Below are 19,827 nucleotides of genomic sequence, written 5' to 3' on the forward strand. Positions count from 1 at the left end.
CTCCAGCGTGTTCTTGGTCTGCCCCGGGGCCTCCTCCCCGTTGGACATGCCCGGAACACCTCTCCAGGAAGGCGTCCAGGAGGCATCCGAACCAGATGCCCGAACCACCTCAACTGGCTCCTCTCGACATGGAGGAGCAGCGGCTCCACTCCGAGTCTCTCCCGGATGTCCGAGCTCCTAACCCTGTCTCTAAGGGAGAGTCCAGACATCCTGCGGAGAAAACTCATTTCAGCCGCTTGTACCCGCGATCTCGTTCTTTCGGTCACTACCCAAAGCTCGTGACCATAGGTGAGGGTTGGGACGTAGATTGAACGTTAAATCGAGAGCTTTGCTTTTCTGCTCAGCTCTTTCTTCACCACAATGGACCGGTACAGAGCCTGCATTACTGCTGACGCTGCACCGATCCGCCTGTCAATCTCACGCTCCATCTTTCCCTCACTCGTGAACAAGACCCCGAGGTATTTAAACTCCTCCACTTGAGGCAGGATCTCACTTCCAACCTGGAGAGAGCATTCCACCCTTTTCCGACTGAGTACCATGGACTCGGACTTGGAGGTACTGATCCTCATCCTTACCGCTTCACACTCGGCTGCAAACTGGTCCAGCAAGAGCTGGAGGTCCCGGCTCGATGAAGCCAACAAGACCACATCATCTGCAAAAAGCAGACATGGGATCCTGAGACCACCAAACCGGACACTCTCCGCCACTTGGCTACGCCGAGAAATTCTGTCCATAAAAATTGTGAACAGAACCGGTGACAACGGGCAGCCCTGACGGAGTCCAACTCCGACTGGAAACCAGTCGGACTTACTGCAAGCCATACGAACCAGACTCCTGCTCTGTTTGTACAGGGACTGGATAGCTCGTAACAAAGAGCCCAGTACCCCATACTCCCTGAGCACCCCCCACAGAATACCCCGAGGGACACGGTCGAATGCCTTCTCCAGATCCACAAAACACATGTAGACTGGTTGAGCAAACTCCCATGCACCCTCCAGGATCCTAGCGAGGGTAAAGAGCTGGTCCTGTGTTCCACGACCGGGGCGGAATCCGCATTGTTCCTCCTGGATCCGAGGTTCAACTATCGGTCGGACTCTCTTCTCCAGTACCCCCGCATAGACCTTACCGGGGAGGCTGAGGAGTGTGATCCCCCTATAGTTGGAACACACCCTCCGATCCCCCTTTTTAAAAAGGGGAACCACCACCCCAGTCTGCCAGTCCAGAGGCACTGCCCCCGATGTCCACGCGATGTTGCAAAGACGTGTCAACCAGGACAGCCCCACAACATCCAGAGCCTTGAGGAACCCGGGGTGAACCTCATCCACCCCCGGGGCCCTACCGCCGAGGAGTTTCACTACCACCTTGGCCACTTCAGCCCCAGTGATAGACGAGCCCCCCACCCCGGGGTCCCCAAGCTCTGCTTCCTCTGCGGAAGACGTGCTGGTGGGATTGAGAAGATCCTCAAAGTATTCCTTCCACCGTCTGGTGACGTCCCCAGTCGAGGTCAACAGTTCCCCACCCCCACCATATACAGTGTTGGTGGAAAACAGCTTTCCCCTCCTGAGTCGCCTGACGGTTTGCCAGAAACTTCTCGGAGCCGACCGAAAGTCATTTTCCATGTTCTCACCGAACTCCTCCCACACCCGAGTTTTTGCCTCAGCGACTGCCGAGGCCGCGAGCCGCTTGGCTCCTCGGTACCTGTCGGCTGCCTCCGGAGTCCCCTGAGCCAACCAGGCTCGATAGGACTCTTTCTTCAGCTTGACAACCCCCCTCACCCGGGGTGTCCACCACCGAGTGCGGGGATTGCCACCCCGACAGGCACTGACAACCTTGCAGCCACAGCTCCGTTCAGCCACCTCAACAATGGAGGTCCGGAACATGACCCACTCGGACTCAACGTCACCGGCCTCCCCCGGGATGCATTCGAAGCTCTGCTGGATGTGGGAGTTGAAGATCTTTCTGACAGGTTCTTCTGCCAAACGTTCCCAGCAAACCCTCAGCACACGTTTGGGCCTGCCAGGTCTGTCCGGCATCCTCCCCCGCCATCTGATCCAACACACCACAAGGTGGTGATCAGTTGACAGCTCAGCGCCTCTCTTCACCCAAGTGTCCAGAACATATGGCCGCAGGTCAGATGATACGACTATAAAATCGATCATCGAAATGTGGCCTAGGGTGTCCTGATGCCAGGTGTACTTGTGGACACCCTTATGTTCGAACATGGTGTTCGTAATGGACAAACTGTGACGAGCACAGAAATCCAATAACTGAACACCACTCGGGTTCAGATCAGCGGGGCCGTTCCTCCCAGTCACGCCCCTCCAGGTCTCACTGTCATTACCCACATGAGCGTTGAAGTCCCCCAGCAGAACAATGGAGTCCACAGAATGAGTGTTCTCCAGCACTCCCTCTAGGGTCCCCAAGAAGGCATGGTACTCTGAACTGCTGTTCGGTGCATAAGCACAAACAACAGTCAGAGCCCTTTCCCCAACCCGAAGGCGCAGGGAAATTACCCTCTCGTCCACTGGGGTAAATCCCAACGTACAGGCGCCAAGCCGGGGGGCTATGAGTAAGCCCACACCTGCCTTACGCCTCTCACCCTGGGCAACTCCAGAGTGAAAGAGCATCCAGCCCCTCTCGAGGAGATTGGTTCCAGAGCCCATATGGTGTGTCGAGGTGAGCCCAACTATATCTAGTCGGTACCTCTAAACCTCGCGCACCAGCTCAGGCTCTTTTCCCACCAGAGAGGTTACGTTCCATGTTCCAAAACCCAGTTACCCATAGCTGGTAAAAACTACAAAGCAACAGAATGCAATGCTTACTCTCACTTTGCTTCCACTTGATTGTACCCCATATTTTATAGACCAAGCCGAAATAAGACAAGAGACAGGAAAAAAATAATAATAAAATAAAAATTGCACAGAATAGAACATCATATGACATCTTGGGTTATAACAGTGAGTTATATCCTTAGTTTCAGTTTATGTGCTGTCCCTCTCATCTGTTAATAATCATGTTTGTCTCTGTACATGTCTTTACAGAGGAGGTTTACATCTTTATACTCTGTCTTGTTCAAGCCTTTAATAGTTTCAGAGTCCAACAATTGTGGCTACGGTACCTCCTCCATTATACATCACATGAATATCTGTGTATAGACACTAATGTTAGTACCCAAGTGCCCCTTTTAGTATTCATGTTTGATCAGATGAAACAAGGGGTCGGCAACCTTTACCACTCATTTGGACCCGTTTCACATAGTAAAGAAAAAACTGGGAGCCACAAAATCCTTTTGAAATTTTACATGAAATAACACTGCATATAACAGGGTTTTTTGCCGTAGTGCTATGTATAAACAAACTATACTGTGTTACATTTATGAAACTAATGAACGACTGCAGAAAAATGAAATAACATTTCTGCATGCAACAAAACATTTTTAACTCCGAAAAAAATATGTTGTGTTGACGGTTAAGTAAAATACTCAATGTCTATTTGAGTCCTTGTAGTAATGGGGAAAAAAACGCTGAATTTAAATTATACACTGGCAGCAAACAAAAATGATGTCCTCTCTCTGTGTGCCATCATCCTTTTATTGGCGCCTTGCAGTCAGCTGTCAAAAAGTTCAAGAAACCGCACACTGGAGGGTGTCGCACGTTGAAAGTTGTGACGTGTATTAAAATATTTTAGATGTTACAAGATCGCCACAATTTGGACGTCCAAAATGCGTTTTATACAAGTCATTTATTTCTGGACCAATTAATAAACACATCCCAAAATACATCTAATAGTCGTCTTTTCAACTTTCATTTTCAACCTTAAGAGAACGTTGATCAGACGGCAGTCATTACGTTATTTCAACGTTGAATCAACGGCTAAATGTTTACTGAGATCAAAGAGCCGCGGGTTGCCGACCCCTGGTATAAACGTATAGATTGTTTTCTTTATTCTTCTCTTCCTTTAAAAAATGTCACACTGTTAACTAAATTACACCATAGCTTACAATATATTATATATAGTAGTCTCCTTTCATTCACAAGTAAAAAAATTACTTATGTTATTGTTGTTAAAATTTCCACCAAATCCTGATTTTTATATAAATAACTGGTTTTATGTTCCACTGATTTCATATTACTTATGGTGAACCTTTTAAGGAGTTGTTTAATTGTGCATTGTCTCTTTAAGAGACGTAGCTTTGCTTGGCGCCATTTCTGTAGCAACGTCAGTCTGTGACTTTCTAATTGAGAGGAGGTATGTAGTTTTGATGGTTGTGCTTAAAACACATTTTGTTGTGTAAAATGACATAAAATTGGCAGTATTAAACTCTAGAAGCAGGGCTGTGAACGTTTAAATATGTAGTAGCTTGAAAGTGAACCTTGTAAAATGTGTTCTATGTCGAGATATGTGCATTTCTGCTAACAGGAGGCTGATAACCTGCGTGTATGAGAGAGAGAGAGAGAGCAGTATTTATGTTCACTCCAGAAATTAATGAGTTTATTTGTCTATTTCTACAGTATTAAAGAACCCGAACCAGCAGTGGCCGTGGTCCGAGTCCTTCCTTTGTGTATCACAGATCTCACAGAACACAACGCAGAGTATTTATGGGTTGACAGGAGTGCGGATGGACAGTCCTGACAACTTTAAAGTCCAGACGTACACCCGTTACAATTCTAAAAAAAAAAACAATGGGAACCAAAGAGCTTTTTTATTCTTTCTTTCACTTCATATTTTTCATCTGAAATTTTATTCCAAGACATGTACAAGCAAATGAGTTTAACATTTTAAATTGGACTTGCAGTTTTATTTATATTGTGGTACACAGATGGGTTTCTTGCTAAAGAAACATCAATGAAGAAACACCCTCAATCACCAGAAAATTGTGTGTATTAAAAACAAAAGTGCATTCATCTTTTTTTGACTGTAGATAAAACGAAAACTATTCACACGCAAAGTTACAAGACAATGGAGAAGAAGAGTGATACAGAGAGGTAGCAGAAATGTGCTTTAGGAGATGGTCATAGCAGGAAAGGCCCTTAGATTCTACAACATTCATCCACATGACCACTCCCTGGGAATGACGAACAGAAAAACTCAAACAATACCTGGAAAAACGAAATAAATCGTCAATGCTGTTAATGAAGGATAAACAAAATGTCTCCCCAAAAACAACCATACAACACCCAATTACAGTATAATAAATGTGTGTGTGTGGTGTAAATATGAAATGTTTAAACCAAACACACTATTTATATTAAGGTAGCATATCTTTCTAGAACTCTGGATTAAGATTTGGTGTTTGAGCCGCACCCACATTCTTTTGCTATTTCAGTGGTCAACATGCACTATATGTACCAAAGTTTGTTGACACCACTTATAACTAGTAAAGCCACTTTTAAGATTCACCCATTGTGGACACAGATGTTTAGATGTGTACATCTTGTTTAGTATCTATAGAAAGACACTGCCAATAAAAGAAATAAAGGGAGCAGCCTCAGATCCCTGTGCTCAATACCACCAAGTGTTGGATAAAAGGGGTATAAGGGCACTCCCCATATCACATGGGCTGATACACAGTTCTTTGGAATGATGGAAGTTTTGTCCAAGGTGTTTATTAGGAGGTATTTGTGATCTAGCATTAGTACCAGACCCCACATATTTTGTGGCAGAATGCCATTAAATTCTCACAGAAATGTTCTTTAAAATGTAGAGCCTTCCCAGAGGAGGGGAAGTTATTATTACTGCAGTAAAGGGAGACGTAACTGCCTTCATTTTAGGAAGAACGTTGCATGAATAGGTCTACAATTTTTGCCCCTTTAGAGTAGTGTCACTGACAATTTTTCAGTGCTGTTTTTGGGATTAAATTTACAATGCATATGCAGAACACAATTATGGGACTTCTGGAATAAGAACAGATGACAAGCAAAGCTATGGATGAAATTTTACACTGAGCTGTATGGATTTAGTCTGAATATTATATAATGGAATATCTGCAGAGAAAACAGTGTTTCCCCATTTTATGACTATAAGTTACATTCATACTTGTAATGGGCAATGTCACATGCTCTGCTAAATTTACATCTGAGACAGTCAATTTTGCTTTACAGTCCTTCATTTATAAATTGAAGGGGAATATGCGCTACAATAAAATTTATATTATGAATAATATTAAACCTATAGAATTTTAATTTTATTAAATTATATATTCATGTTAAAAGAGGTTAATACATACAACAACAGAATTAACCAAAATCCCTCACTCTGTGTGCACTATGACTTAAATTTCATGCTTACAAATATAAACGGACCTCACTTTATGACGCATGACAGGTTGTGTACAATCATGCAACATGGACATTTCTTGATATTTGCCACACCTCACACACCTCAATTAAGATGAAGAAACAGCTGATTTAAAACACTCAAATGTTAAAACAGAGCACACAGTCCAGGGTTTGTAGAGTAAGAGCCAGACTGATAGGCCATGAGATTTCTAACAAACTTCCTACGAGTCTAAACCATCCAGAAACTCTTCCTCAGTGATCAGCTCCAGCCTCTGAAGCACTCTGTTAGAGTTGGGACAGGGGTAATCGGCAGGGGGATGAGGGTAGTGACCTGAGCCACTGAAAGAGCTGCAGAGTGTCTGGAAAAAGGGCACCAGTTGAGTGATGGATGAGAGGGAACGCAGAGTGAGCAGTGGAAATTCCACACACTCTGATATGGATTCTCCTACTGTTCCATTCAGCTCCTGAAACAGATGGTGAAACATAGATGCTTTGGTATACAGGTTTTGAACATTGTAAAGAAGGGGTTATTTCCTCAGCATTACTTCCAAGTGGCGTATACAAAATTCATTCATTTATTATCTGTAACTGCTTATTCAGTTCAGGGTCGTGGTGGGTCCAGAGCCCACCCAGAATCACTGGGCACAAGGCTGGAACACACCCCGGAGGGGGTGCCAGTCCTTCACAGGCCAACACACACTCGAACATTCACTCACACCTATGGACACTTTTGAATCACCAATCCGCCTACCAATGCATGTTTTTGGATCATGGGAGGAAACCGTAGCACCCGGGGAGACGGACACGAGGAGAACACACCAAACTCCTCACAGACAGTCACCTGAAGCAGGACTCGAAACCACAACCTTCAGGTCCCTGGAGCTGTGTGACTGCGACACCCCGTATACAAACTAATTGAACTACTGAATAATTTATTGCACTGTGAAGAAAAACTAAGAAGATTGTTTACAACTTAAATGTGAACTTTTGAGCTGTTTTTCTGGTCCAATTTGTATGAGCTTGGTTCAAGAGAATTCTGTGATTTTCTCTGCATCAAATAAACTGAATCACTGAATACAGTGAAACTATTACACAAGAAGAAATCCCTACAGCAATTTTATGCAGACTTCTAAGTGAAAGCTATTTTCTGAAGTTCTTCTGAGCCCATGTTACTTTATTTTCCCACAGGCTTCTCATGCATTGATGTCTGAAGTTCTTGCACGTTCAACAGTGTTTTCCAACCTTGCTCTACCCAGACTGAAAATTCTCTGAAGCCTTCCAGAATATTATGTACAAAAGTTGAATAAACCTCTCTTTTGAACCAATCCTTTGCACCAAATTGTTCAAATCATTTTAAAAAAACTGTGGAATTAGTTTGCATCATGTATGTCCATTCTATGTTAAATAATTAAAACGTGACTGACTTTACACTTTAACTGTATAAAATGCCAAATAATTATGACTGACTTCTTCATCTTATTAATTTTATGAATACCCACTGTTAATTTAAATCTTTGGTCTGGCCCTGAAGAAAGGCCTAGTGTTCTATTTTAGGAAATGTCACATGAAATTTTGCATGAAATGTAATTTCACATCTCATTTCACACATTTAGCCTTTTCTTGAAGCACATGACACTGCCCACAAGTCTAAATTACTGCCAGGGACATGTATTTTGGACATACATGACCTCCTCTCCATAACAAATATCAGTGAAAACTGTGTTGCTAATGCTTTGCAGTTTGGCGAAACTTTTTTTTTTTTTTTTTGATTTTTGAAAGCATTTCTTCCCAGTTATGTTGTTACTGCCAGATCCACTGACTAGCCAGGTCTCCCCTGATCACACGGTGTAAGAAAAGTTAATCTTAAACAATAATAGAATGTTTCACCTCTCCCCTCCATAAAAGTAAACAGAGGCCTATGCATGCTCACCCCATAGCGATGTTGAAGTCCTTCCAGTATTCTGACCACATGAGGTTTACACTCCTGTTCTCCTTCCAGTAGAGTGGTCCCTGGTCCCTCGTAACTTTCCACATCTACTTCTGGCACAAATGCCCAGCGATACCTATTGCACATATGTACATTGATAAACCAATAAAGCACAGGAGTAATAACCATGAAATCACAACGAATCACACCAAAAGTTACACTAAAACACGCATACACAAACACTTGCTCACATTTGGAAGAGAGGCATGCGGTCAGGAGGGAAAGACACAGCAGTGTCAAGGAACTTGCAGGCTGACAGATACATATCCAGCTCTGCCTGTGGAAAAGTCAACAGACCATTCTTATCCTGACCTCCCCGTTTGTTCCTGAGAGAGAGAGAGAGAGAGCATCTTTTGCAAAGATTTCTGTTCTGTGTAATTAAGTACAAGGACAATGTGCCACAGGGAGTGGATGCTGATGCTGTGGGAGCTCACTGCCTGTCACACTCTGAAAACGGCTGGAGAAACTACAAAACCCTGTAGCCCACCCCAGTTGTGAATTTAGAGTTTGAGTTAAAAGAGAGAAGGAGGAAGCTGAAAACAGAAGACACTCAGAAGACACTTCACTCGCCTTGGTAAGAGCTGAACAGGTATGAGGATGTATCCTCTAAAGCCTCAGTTATGCTTGAATATCATCTGCCGTAGAGCCTGTTAGCTGGCCAGCTATGCTTCTCAACAGTGTAGAACTTATCTTATTTCGCTGTCTGTTCACCCAGCACAAGTCTATGAAATTTGCCCTCTCAGGTTTTTTAATCATCAATGTGTGTGTCGGTGTGCACTGTCTGGCTACGCAATCTGTATTAGCTGATTGATACCCAGCATAATGCCAAAATCAGGCTGCTGTCTTGAAATCTGTCAAAGGTTTAATTTTATTGTATTGGACTCACTTAGAAGCATCTTTGTCCTCCAGCAGTCTCTTCTCAAGCCTGGTATAAATACGAATCTACAAAAAGAATTATGTCAAATATCATCAGTGAACACTTATCTGCTGAAATATATACAACACCTGAACTATTAAAGTACACACATAAACAAATGTGGGTGAACCAGATTTGCAAGGCAAATCATAAACTAATAAAAGAGAAGACATCTTAAAGTGCCAAAATCTCTATCCGCCTCACCAGTTCAGTCACCATGATTGGCCAGAGAGAGGTGAGATGCTGTGGGGAAATTCTCAGCAGCAGAACACGGAACATTAGGAACATCTGGCCCACCATCGCTGGAGTCTGCCCCGTTCTCAAGTTCTCAGTCAGACGCTCTGATGTGTAAAACATGGGGGGAAATGGTATTCTTAAACTCTGACTCATATATATATATATATATATATATACACATACATACACACACACACACACACACACACACACACACACACACACACACACTTTATTTAGTGTTTTATATATTTGTATTTAAAATACATACTTAATACAATTGTTTTCAAGCTGCCATCTACACTATGTCAGTATATTACACACTCTTATTTATAGCCACATGCAACATTTTAGGTATCCCAATTAAATTACATGATTTCTTTTTCATTTTTTTTACCTCAACAAATAATTAGTCTAAAAAAAAAAAAAGAAAACAAAGAGTAATAGATAGATTTCACTATCCACAAAATGGGAAGCCCATACTCATACAGGTCATCTTCAGGAATCAAAATCCACACAGCTGTACCTTGTATAAGGGGCAGATAGAGGTGGTATTGGTCAGTCTCTCCACTGAACATGGCAAAGGCCTGGCGCTTCAGTAACATGGGCTTCTGCTCAGCACTGTTAAAGAGCTTCAGAGAACTGCTCTGCATACCTATACAAACACAAAATTTGAACCTTTAACTGACAAAACTGCAAAGGTTTCACTGACCATTTTGTGTGTATTATGCAAATATAAACACATTTTCTACAACTGACCCAAAAAAGAAAAGAGGGGCATAGTCATGTTTACAAACAGGTTACATCACCTTTTCTTTCATTTCACTTTTTACGCATTTGGGAACTGAGAAAAACATTAATGATATAGCTTGGCAAGTGGAGTTGTAGCCCACTCTTCTTATATACAAGGCTTCAGATGCTCAGTCTTTACAGGGCATGGCTGGAAATCTGGTCATACACATTCAAACAATGTTTATAAGGACTGACATTACTGCAGATGTCCAGAATATTTTCACAATATATATAGAAGATAGGAAAAGAGCTAAATTCTTGGTCATTTTAATTAAATAAATGTGAACATTTATTAAGAGAAAACAAAGAGAGCACCAAAAAAAAAAAATCCAGAAATGGGGTTTATGCACAATGCACATACACACAGAATCTGTAAAGAGTTAACAAACACTTATTTTTGTTTAATTGCACTCACTCATTAAATCCTTGAACATGGTCTTCTCATGAGTAAGAAGATGGTCTATGATGGATTTCCAGCTAAAGAAAAAAAATATATTTTTGAGATCATTTTGGGAAATTTTTTGTGCGCATGCTAAAATACATACAGTGGCATAAAACAAAAAAGCTTAGCTGTAGTTTTCTAAATTTAAATTCATAATTAAAATCTACATGGTTAACTTCTTAAATTGCAGTTTATAATATGGGTGTGTATCTAGTAATGAATTATACAGGAGGCTAAATGTTGTAAATCAAATGTCAAAGATGATAAATATCTCTCAAAAGCCTTGTATATTAACAATATTACAAATATCTATTTATTTACTCCTCTACAGTGTGGTCATGTAGCCAATATGGTCCGTCATGTCATTCTACTGTGGCCATTTTCTTTTCTTGGCTGTATTAGATTTTTTATTTTTATTTTTTAAAGAAGGAGACATACTGGCAAGCACAAGACAGCTCCATGGTGAAGAACAGAGGGTCCATAAAAAGCTCCAGCACTTCTTTCTTCCAGGCGCGTTTAGTGTACGCATACCCACTGAGACTTGCCAACAACTGTGCTCCCTCACTGAAACTTGGCATGTTATAGGCACTGAGAGGAGAGAGGGAGTGGTACAGAGAGAGAAAACAAAAACAGACACACTCAGGTAAACAATGTTGAGGTTAATGTTCAGTGCATAAATAAACACAAAATTGTTAATAGTTCAGTTAAGTTCCCTATATGGACATAATCATCCTTTTTTTAAATAGTTAATTTGCACACTTATTTTGCAGTAACTGCTTCTATTCCTCTGAAAAGTCTTTAGATTTCTGGCAGTAGGAGCATTCAGCTATATTAACACTTGGGAGATCAGGCTCGCTCCGGTTTCCTCCCACAGTCCAAAAACACGCGTTGCAGGTGGATTGGCGACTCGAAAGTGTCCGTAGGTGTGAGTGAATGTGTGTGTGTCTGTGTTGCCCTGTGAAGGACTGGCGTCCCCTCCAGGGTGTATTCCCGCCTTGCGCCCGATGATTCCAGGTAGGCTCTGGACCCCCCGCGACCCTAAATTGGATAAGCGCTTACAGATAATGGATGGATGGATGGATGGAGATCAGGCTCACCAATGATGAGTTTTGTATCGCAGAAAACACACTGATTGCAAAGGTACTCACTAGTGCTCCATCACTCCAGAAAGAACAGTCCACTGCTCTACAGCCAAGTGCATGAGGGTTTTATAATGCTTGAACTGACCCATGACACTGGTAACTTTACAAGTGATGCAAAATAACCATTTTTCCCCTTTTGACACACTGTCCGTATATTACACATTATTCTCACAATAGTTAGTTAGACTTACCTGCGATTTTTCAGGTAAGGGAAGACATAATACATGAGTCGGGAGATGAGAGGTACAGCTTTCTCCTTCTCATCACTGCGATACACCATATCCAACAGAGGGGCCAGGACCTGGATCATGATAAACAAATGCACCGTTTTTGTGTTTCTGCTGTGTCTTGTGCTTGTGTCTGTGAGGGTATTAGACTCCTACCTCAGCCAGCAGAGCCAGTGCTTGGACACTAAACACAGATGGCGCTGAAGATGAAACCATAGCACTGCCCTGGCCAACAGACTCTGAAAGGAAATGAGGTAAACGGAGTCATAATACAAAGTTTCAAATATTAATTAATTCTTCATAATACCATTTTAAAAACTAATATGCCAGAATCCTTTAAAGCAATGGTCTTCAAAATGGGGGACATGCCTGGTACTGGAGAGGTGGGGCAGCAAGCAAATGAATGAAACCAATAATGCATGTCAATTATAATAATTCCTCTGCAAAGTAATTTGTCATTTCATTTTGTTTGGCAGCAACTGCTTTAAATATTAAAAAATAAATAAATAATAATAAATCACAATTTATTATAGGAAAAAATAACTTTTTAAAGCCTTTACAAAAATTAATTAATTTTTAAAATTAGTTAATTATGTATTAATACCTGCAAGCTTTGAAAGAATGTCATTGAAGAAATTAAACATTTCCATTTATCACATCAAAATTTCTGTACAATTGTAGCCTGTAGTGAATCATTTAAGTGCAAGACTAAATTTTCCCCACAAAACCGCATTTGATTCTGGACTCATTACCTTATTTACATATTTATTCATAACACCGCCACCCACATTCCCTCACCTCAGCTGCCAAATCTACATACTTCAGCTTCTTCCTTTTGAATGCTTCATCTACTGCATCCTCAAATGGAACTGTTAACTCTATGAAATAAACTATCCGTTTACTTTCAGAGTAGAGCACCATGTCTGGCCTCAGTGTATTTAACACAATGCACTCTGGGACCTGAACCCCATCTACCAATATTTGTAGCCTGTGAACTTTCTCGAAAACATTCCCCCTCATGCACACAGCTAACTATTTTATTACTACAACTACTCATCAATGCATTAACCTCTAAGCGTTTGCTGTCCAACAAACATGCACCTTAGCGCCTGATTATGTCTCCATGTATACCGACCCTGTAACAAACTAACTCTACAAGCTCATAGAATATGCTTCAGTGTGCCAACCCCTGTACACAATCTACAGCTAAGGTCTTCACCTACCCACTGTCCAAGATTTTGTGGAGTTGGAAGGACGTCATAAGTTGCTCCCAGTGAAAACTTAATAGGATTTGCCTCCATTGCCCACAGCTCTTGCTAAGTGACCTTTCACTTCTCTAGTTTCTCCACTGAATCCACTGGCCTTGTTTTGCCTGTGAGGCTGCTGATGCACACTGTGCCTGCTCTGCCTGCTCTGAAGTAAATCTAGTCATCATTTGCCTTCTCTCTGGTGACGTGGCCTTACTAAAAGCTTTCCATGAATCACCTGACCCAAGGCCTGCTTTTCCGCATTGTACTTGGCCAATTACATCCCTTAGTTCTAATGAGCTCCTGGCTACCTGTACAGCCACTTTCGGATTCCACTTCTTTCCTGTTTTTGTGATTGGCGCTGCTGCTTTCACCACTATCTTTCGATCCTGAAAAAAATTCACCTCATGACTCACTTTTGCATATTTAAATTCCTCATCTAAACTTGTGGGTGGTAACTCCAGTACCCCTCTCCCATACCATGCCACGCTACTTAAACACTGTGGCACCCTTAGCCACTTTCTTATGGCCTTGTTCATAACCCTTTCCATCCTCTCTACTTCTGTGATTGAAACAACAATTTGTCAATGGCCACCCGATATGAGGCAGTAAGCCAAACTGCAGACACCACAATTTCAACTTCTCTGGCAAACATGCTATTATCGATACTATTAACAGCCTTCACCAGTTCAGCTTTTAGTCCCACAACTTGTTTGTTTAGCGCTGCACTATACCATCTACATAAACTCTTCACTGGTCTCTCCAGTCCTGTAGGGATCATTTTTCCTTCCATTAAAACATTTTCTTGCACAAGATTTCCTTTGACAATTGACAGACTTCTAGACTCTAGATTGGTTTAACTTTCAGCCTAGCCAAACTTAGATTATCATTTAACTTCTCCATCAACTGCTGTGTGCAAGGCACAGTAGTCATTAGCATTATTATGTCATCCATGTAAGCCCTAACAAGGGGAAGCTGAGAATTGTCATGCAAAACTTCCCTGCCTACAACCCACTTAGAGGCCCTAATTACTACCTCCATTGCCATTGTAGATGTTAATGGTGAAATTGTAAATCCAGCCATTATCCATCCATCCATTATCTGTAACCGCTTATCCAATTTAGGGTCGCGGGGGGTCCAGAGCCTACCTGGAATCATCGGGCGCAAGGCGGGAATACACCCTGGAGGGGACGCCAGTCCTTCACAGGGCAACACAGACACACACACATTCACTCACACCTACGGACACTTTCGAGTCGCCAATCCACCTGCAACGTGTGTTTTTGGACTGTGGGAGGAAACCGGAGCACCCGGAGGAAACCCACGCGGACACGGGGAGAACACACCAACTCCTCACAGACAGTCACCCGGAGCGGGAATCGAACCCACAACCTCCAGGTTCCTGGAGCTGTGTGACTGCGACACTACCTGCTGCGCCACCGTGCCGCCCATCCAGCCATTATATTTATTTCTAATCACTGCCATGATGTAACAATTTCTCCTGTACTAAAGCAAAACAGAATATCCTCAAAATATGCTTTAACCAGCTTAGTAACCTTATCTGGCATCTGGAGGAATTCAAAAGCTTTCCACATACGTTTATGTGGCACTGAGCCAAATGCATTAGCTAAATCTAGGAAAACAACATGTAAATCCCTACCCTCTTTCTTAGCATCATGATCTGGCATCAGACTCAGATAGCTATGTTCCAAACATCCTGCAAAACCAGAAACCTCTGCCTTTTGTACTGATGTATCAATGAATTTGAAATAAGCAGCAAGACTCTGTGCTATTACACTAAAGAAAATCTTACACTCCACATTAAGAAGACTTATGGGCCAAAACAGTTCTATACTAACAACATCTTTCTCTTTAGGGATAAGAATACCACCTGCTCTTCTCCACTCTTTTGGAATGATCCCTTTCTTCCAAACAACAACCATCAACTTCCACAAAAACTTCAAGACCTCGGGTGCATACTTGTACACCCCATATGGCACACCATTAGGCCCTGGAGCAGAACCTGCCTTTACATGACACACCAAATCTTGAACCTCACTCCATTTTCGTGGACTAACCTCCATTTGCCACTCGATTTCACCTAATGGTGGAATATCCTCTGGCAACTCTAGCTCCTTTGCCTCATCTTTATCTGTATACACACCATTGAAATGCTCCTCTAATTCCCTCTTTCCAACTTTTAAACTCCCAGATTTATCCTTACCAAACAAAGTCTTAGCCTTGATAGCATGTCTTGTAACCTTACCTGTTTTCAAGTCCAATTTCTCAGAGACCAAACAAGATCTTGCTTTAGGAATTCTTTACATTGCTTCTGCCTGCCCCTGTATGTGTTTGTGTGTGTGTTCATACCATAGATGTCACTGCCTTCATGCTCCTCCTCATCCTCCTGGATGCAAACCTGAGGCTGTGCTTTCACCTCCAGGTTACGGCTCAGCCAGCTAGTCTGCTCCAGAGATGAGCCGGCCACACCCCCCACTGCCTCCAAGATACGCTGGGTTACTTCCTATTTGGGGGAAACATGGAAACAGGCATGAACACATGAAGAAAAACCACAGGCCACACCATTTCTATGATATGAAATTAATATAAATTTAAAGTTACAAACAAATGGAATAAAACCATTTAACCTGTTAATGCAAAAGAATGAAGTTTGTTTATTAGGTTTATTTCATTTTTTCCTTGTATGTATATTACCTGAAGGTCTTTAGAATCTTTTTTGTTGTCCATGTTGGGAAGTCTATTTACAACATCATTTAGGATTCTGTGTAAATAAAAATGAGATAATACTTCAACACTGGTTTACACAGCTGAGAATATTTAAAATTTTGTAAAACGTTATTAAATATTATATATAATGAAATATATTACTTTAAATATATATTTTTGGGATGTGGAATTATTACCAACCAAGTATATAAAATAATATATATATATATATATTGTTGTTATATCTGCACTCTCAAAACTTTATCTTCAAAGATTTTTTTGGAAAATAATTTTTGAGAGTGCAGAATTCTTTTTTCTTCATTTTGAAAACTAGACACCAAATTTCTTGTACATTGTTTAATTGTTTAAAAAGAAAGCAATCAGCTCCTATGGAGACTCACCCCAGAAGCAGGAAGTGTCCAGGTGGAGAAAGGTTGAGCTGCACAGACTCTCTGAGCAGAGAGAGGAGAGGCATGATGTTCTCCTGAAGGACCTGACCTGGTAAACTATAGACAGAGTAAAGATGTGCATTACTGGAAAATGCTAGAAAATTAATCATGATGATTAGTATAGTGTAGTTGGTAATGTCACTGTCTTCCACACAGCAAGGTGGGTTTTAATTCCAGTAAGTGAGTATGGATAAACACATGACATAGCAAAAACATATAACAATAATCCAGTACAGCAGATCAGGCTAAAGTAAGATTGAAACAAGATTATAGATGTAAACGGCTGAGTTGTGTTACCTCTGAACATATGCATAGCAGAACTGCAGCATGGGAACATCCACTAATGTAGGCCTTTGCTGGAAGGAAAGAAAAATAAAGCACTAGTACATGTTGCATACTGATTGTGTGAATGTGTGTGTGTTTGTTTGTATAAATACAGATAGATGACAAAATAACACCTGAATAAAAGGGTGTAGAAACAATTTCTACCAGACATATATATTTAAAATTAAGATCTTATCATGTCCGTGGTACAAATAAACTGAAATCTGAACAGTTAACATTGTTTTCACAAAGATGGCAAAATTAAAATATTTGATCTAGGATCAGGTGATCCATGGAAAGCATTTTGTAAGGCCATGTCACCTAGAATATTCAAATGATTATTTTTGAGAGCCGGAAGAGGAAGTATAGTGTGCAAAAACAGCCTCTCAAGGAAAAAGGGGCAATGGCTGTGATGAATTAGTGTAGAAAACTGGTGAGAGTTATGGGTGATAAATGCGGATCAAATTAAATTTTTTTGGAAGTTACTTAAGATGATCTTTCAGCTTAGCAAAATCTTGGGCAGTGGGTAGGTGATGACTCCATTAGCATGCAAGTTAGTTAGCTTCACAAAGATGTTATACATTGAAATACATGCGCTTGGTTCTTTGACAAGTTTAGCTGATAAGAAGAGCTTGGAGGTGAATGCTGTGCCCTCTTGTATTAGTAGAAAGGCAATGAAGTTATAATATATATATATATATATATATATATATATATATATATATAGGGTGACGTATTGGAGAGCAAGAGAAGGGTACTGGTATTGGTAAATGTCCTAAACACTGATAGCACCTATATATAGGACACTACTGGGTCCACACTGCAGTGTGATACCTACACTGAATCTCACTAATATTTAAAGCCCTGCATGGTCTTGCCCCTGAATACCTGCGAGACCTCATCACGCACTATGGACCACCACGATTACTCAGATCTCTTACTAATACCCAGAATTCATAAAACTTCAACAGGGAAAGCTTTCTCCTACAAAACCCCTCAGCTCTGGAACAAACTTCCAGCTAGTGTTTGGGATGCAGACACAGTCACTATGCTTAAATCTAGGCTCAAAACACACGTGTTCAGTTTAGCAACTAACCTCTTCTAGTATAAGGCTGTCGTTCAGGAAATCATGGACATGGGGAATTATGGTTAACTCGGGTAATGTGCTGTGCAATGCTGTGCTCACAATTTCTCTGGTTTGAGGATGGTGGAGGGGATGGATATCATTGTCTGAGGATGCTCTAATGTCTGTGTTCCTTCTGGTTTCCCTCCTTCCCATCAGTCTGTTACAGTCAAATCTGCTGGAGTCACTAAACTAATGAAAATATTCACATACGCTTTTCTACTGAACTCAACCAAACTAATTGCTTCTCTTTACTGTTTTCTGAGAAAAACGACAGCCCACTGATGGAAGATTGTTTGCTGGATTCTCCTGCGGCCCGGCCCAGACCAGACCAGCTGCTCACCTCCATCTACTGCTGCCAGCCTCTGACCACTCACCATGATCAATTACACTGAAGTAGAAACGGACTGAGATTAGCAACACTCTGACTGATGCTTCCAATCTGATGCACTGTTATTATGTCCCCAGACTGATGTCAGTATTATCTTTATTATACTGCAGCATAATGACACCTAACTGGTAATAATTTAAATTTCTATCAGTAGTTTGACCCCCTTTGTGAGTCTTGGTTCCTCTCAAGGTTTCTTCCTCCAGCCTCGAGGGAGTTTTTCCTTGCCACTGTTGCCTTCAGCTTGCTCGCATTGGGCTTTGATTCAAAAGGTCCTGTTCTGATACTACATATGCAAAGCTGCTTTGCGACAACGTCAGTTGCAGTTGTGCAGGTACTAAACTGGCCTGCCTGCAGTTGTACATCAAGCAAGAATGCTTGTTGTCCTCAGTTCCCAGTGTCCTCAGTTCCCAAACTCGTATTGAGTTGTTAAAAGGATAGCCAATGTAACACAGTGGTAAACCTGCCCCTTTCCCAACTCTTTGGAATGTGTTGCAGGCCTCAAATTCAAAATGAGCAAATATTTGCAATTATAAAAATAAATAAATAAATAAACAAAAAAAAATTTACATGTTTGAACATTAAATATCTTGTCTTTGTAGACAAGACCTCATTCAATTGAAAGTAGGTTGAAAAGGATTTGCAAATCATCATATTCTGTTTTTATTTATGTTTTACACAACGACCCAACTTCATTGGAATTGGGGTTGTATATATGTGAGTGTATGTACCTGGTCTCCTTTTAGCTGGTGTGGTTTTTTCACAACTTCTTTGATGAGCTGTAAAACTGTGTCGGTTTGGAGTATGTTCAGTGACTTCACCAAGTCCACAATGGTTATCTGGGAATCACTGGCAAATGGTAGGATCTGCCCAAATGTAGGCAGACACAAAAAGAATGAATATTTCAGACAGAATTGCAATATTCTCTTCAGGAATAATAAAAAAAAATTGCTGTCACCTGATTTTTCAATCGTTTCTTTCGGCTTCGCCTACTGTTCCACACAGCAGCCACAGACGCCATGACCTGTGGTCCATATGGTGCAGTCAGAGGCATCATAAATCCCAAGACCTTCTGCTTCAGGATCTACACAGCATAAAGCACATTGTGAGCAAGCTGCAACACTGAAAAAATCATAAACACAAAAATATGTAAACATTCCAAATTAGGATAATTTTTAATTTTTTATTTTAATAGCATTAACAACTTAAAATAATTATAAATAGTTATTGATTACATTCTTAACCCCCCAACCCTCTCCCCACTAAACCCTTTCCACCAACGGCATCTGTGCTACTCAACAGGGTTGTGCCACACACATGAACATTTCTATTTTGATAGATCTTTCAGATTGGACATCAAATTAGTTCATGCTGAAACAATGTTCTTGTGGAGCATTTTTTTGTGCACACTAAACTTCAATCATTGAAGATAAAGACAAAACTTTGTACATTTTTTTACAAAAAACAAGTGACAGGTTTAGAGGAATTTCCCTTCACTATGTACTCCACAAGAGTGCACTCTAATTCATGACCACTAAAAAAATGCAC

At 41.2% G+C, this 19,827-nt stretch overlaps 1 protein-coding gene across 1 annotated transcript in view; it reads right to left on the reverse strand.

Annotated features, from left to right (window-relative positions):
* Positions 1-4,508: 4,508 nt before the first annotated feature.
* dop1b (DOP1 leucine zipper like protein B) overlaps positions 4,509-19,827 on the reverse strand; it is a 52,157-nt gene continuing 36,838 nt past the window's right edge. Inside the window, exons 25-40 of the mRNA XM_066685961.1 lie at positions 19,238-19,363; positions 19,011-19,145; positions 16,742-16,800; positions 16,397-16,501; positions 15,984-16,050; positions 15,639-15,792; positions 12,178-12,260; positions 11,986-12,095; positions 11,091-11,240; positions 10,626-10,687; positions 9,945-10,073; positions 9,386-9,522; positions 9,152-9,207; positions 8,457-8,591; positions 8,209-8,341; positions 4,509-6,742 (exon numbers count right to left, since the gene is read on the reverse strand). Coding sequence (XP_066542058.1) covers positions 6,500-6,742; positions 8,209-8,341; positions 8,457-8,591; positions 9,152-9,207; positions 9,386-9,522; positions 9,945-10,073; positions 10,626-10,687; positions 11,091-11,240; positions 11,986-12,095; positions 12,178-12,260; positions 15,639-15,792; positions 15,984-16,050; positions 16,397-16,501; positions 16,742-16,800; positions 19,011-19,145; positions 19,238-19,363 — 1,884 coding nt within the window. The 3' untranslated portion in view covers positions 4,509-6,499. The remainder of the gene's footprint in view (positions 6,743-8,208; positions 8,342-8,456; positions 8,592-9,151; positions 9,208-9,385; positions 9,523-9,944; positions 10,074-10,625; positions 10,688-11,090; positions 11,241-11,985; positions 12,096-12,177; positions 12,261-15,638; positions 15,793-15,983; positions 16,051-16,396; positions 16,502-16,741; positions 16,801-19,010; positions 19,146-19,237; positions 19,364-19,827) is intronic.

Source organism: Hoplias malabaricus, chromosome 12 (assembly GCF_029633855.1).
Source record: "Hoplias malabaricus isolate fHopMal1 chromosome 12, fHopMal1.hap1, whole genome shotgun sequence".
NCBI lineage: Eukaryota > Metazoa > Chordata > Actinopteri > Characiformes > Erythrinidae > Hoplias > Hoplias malabaricus.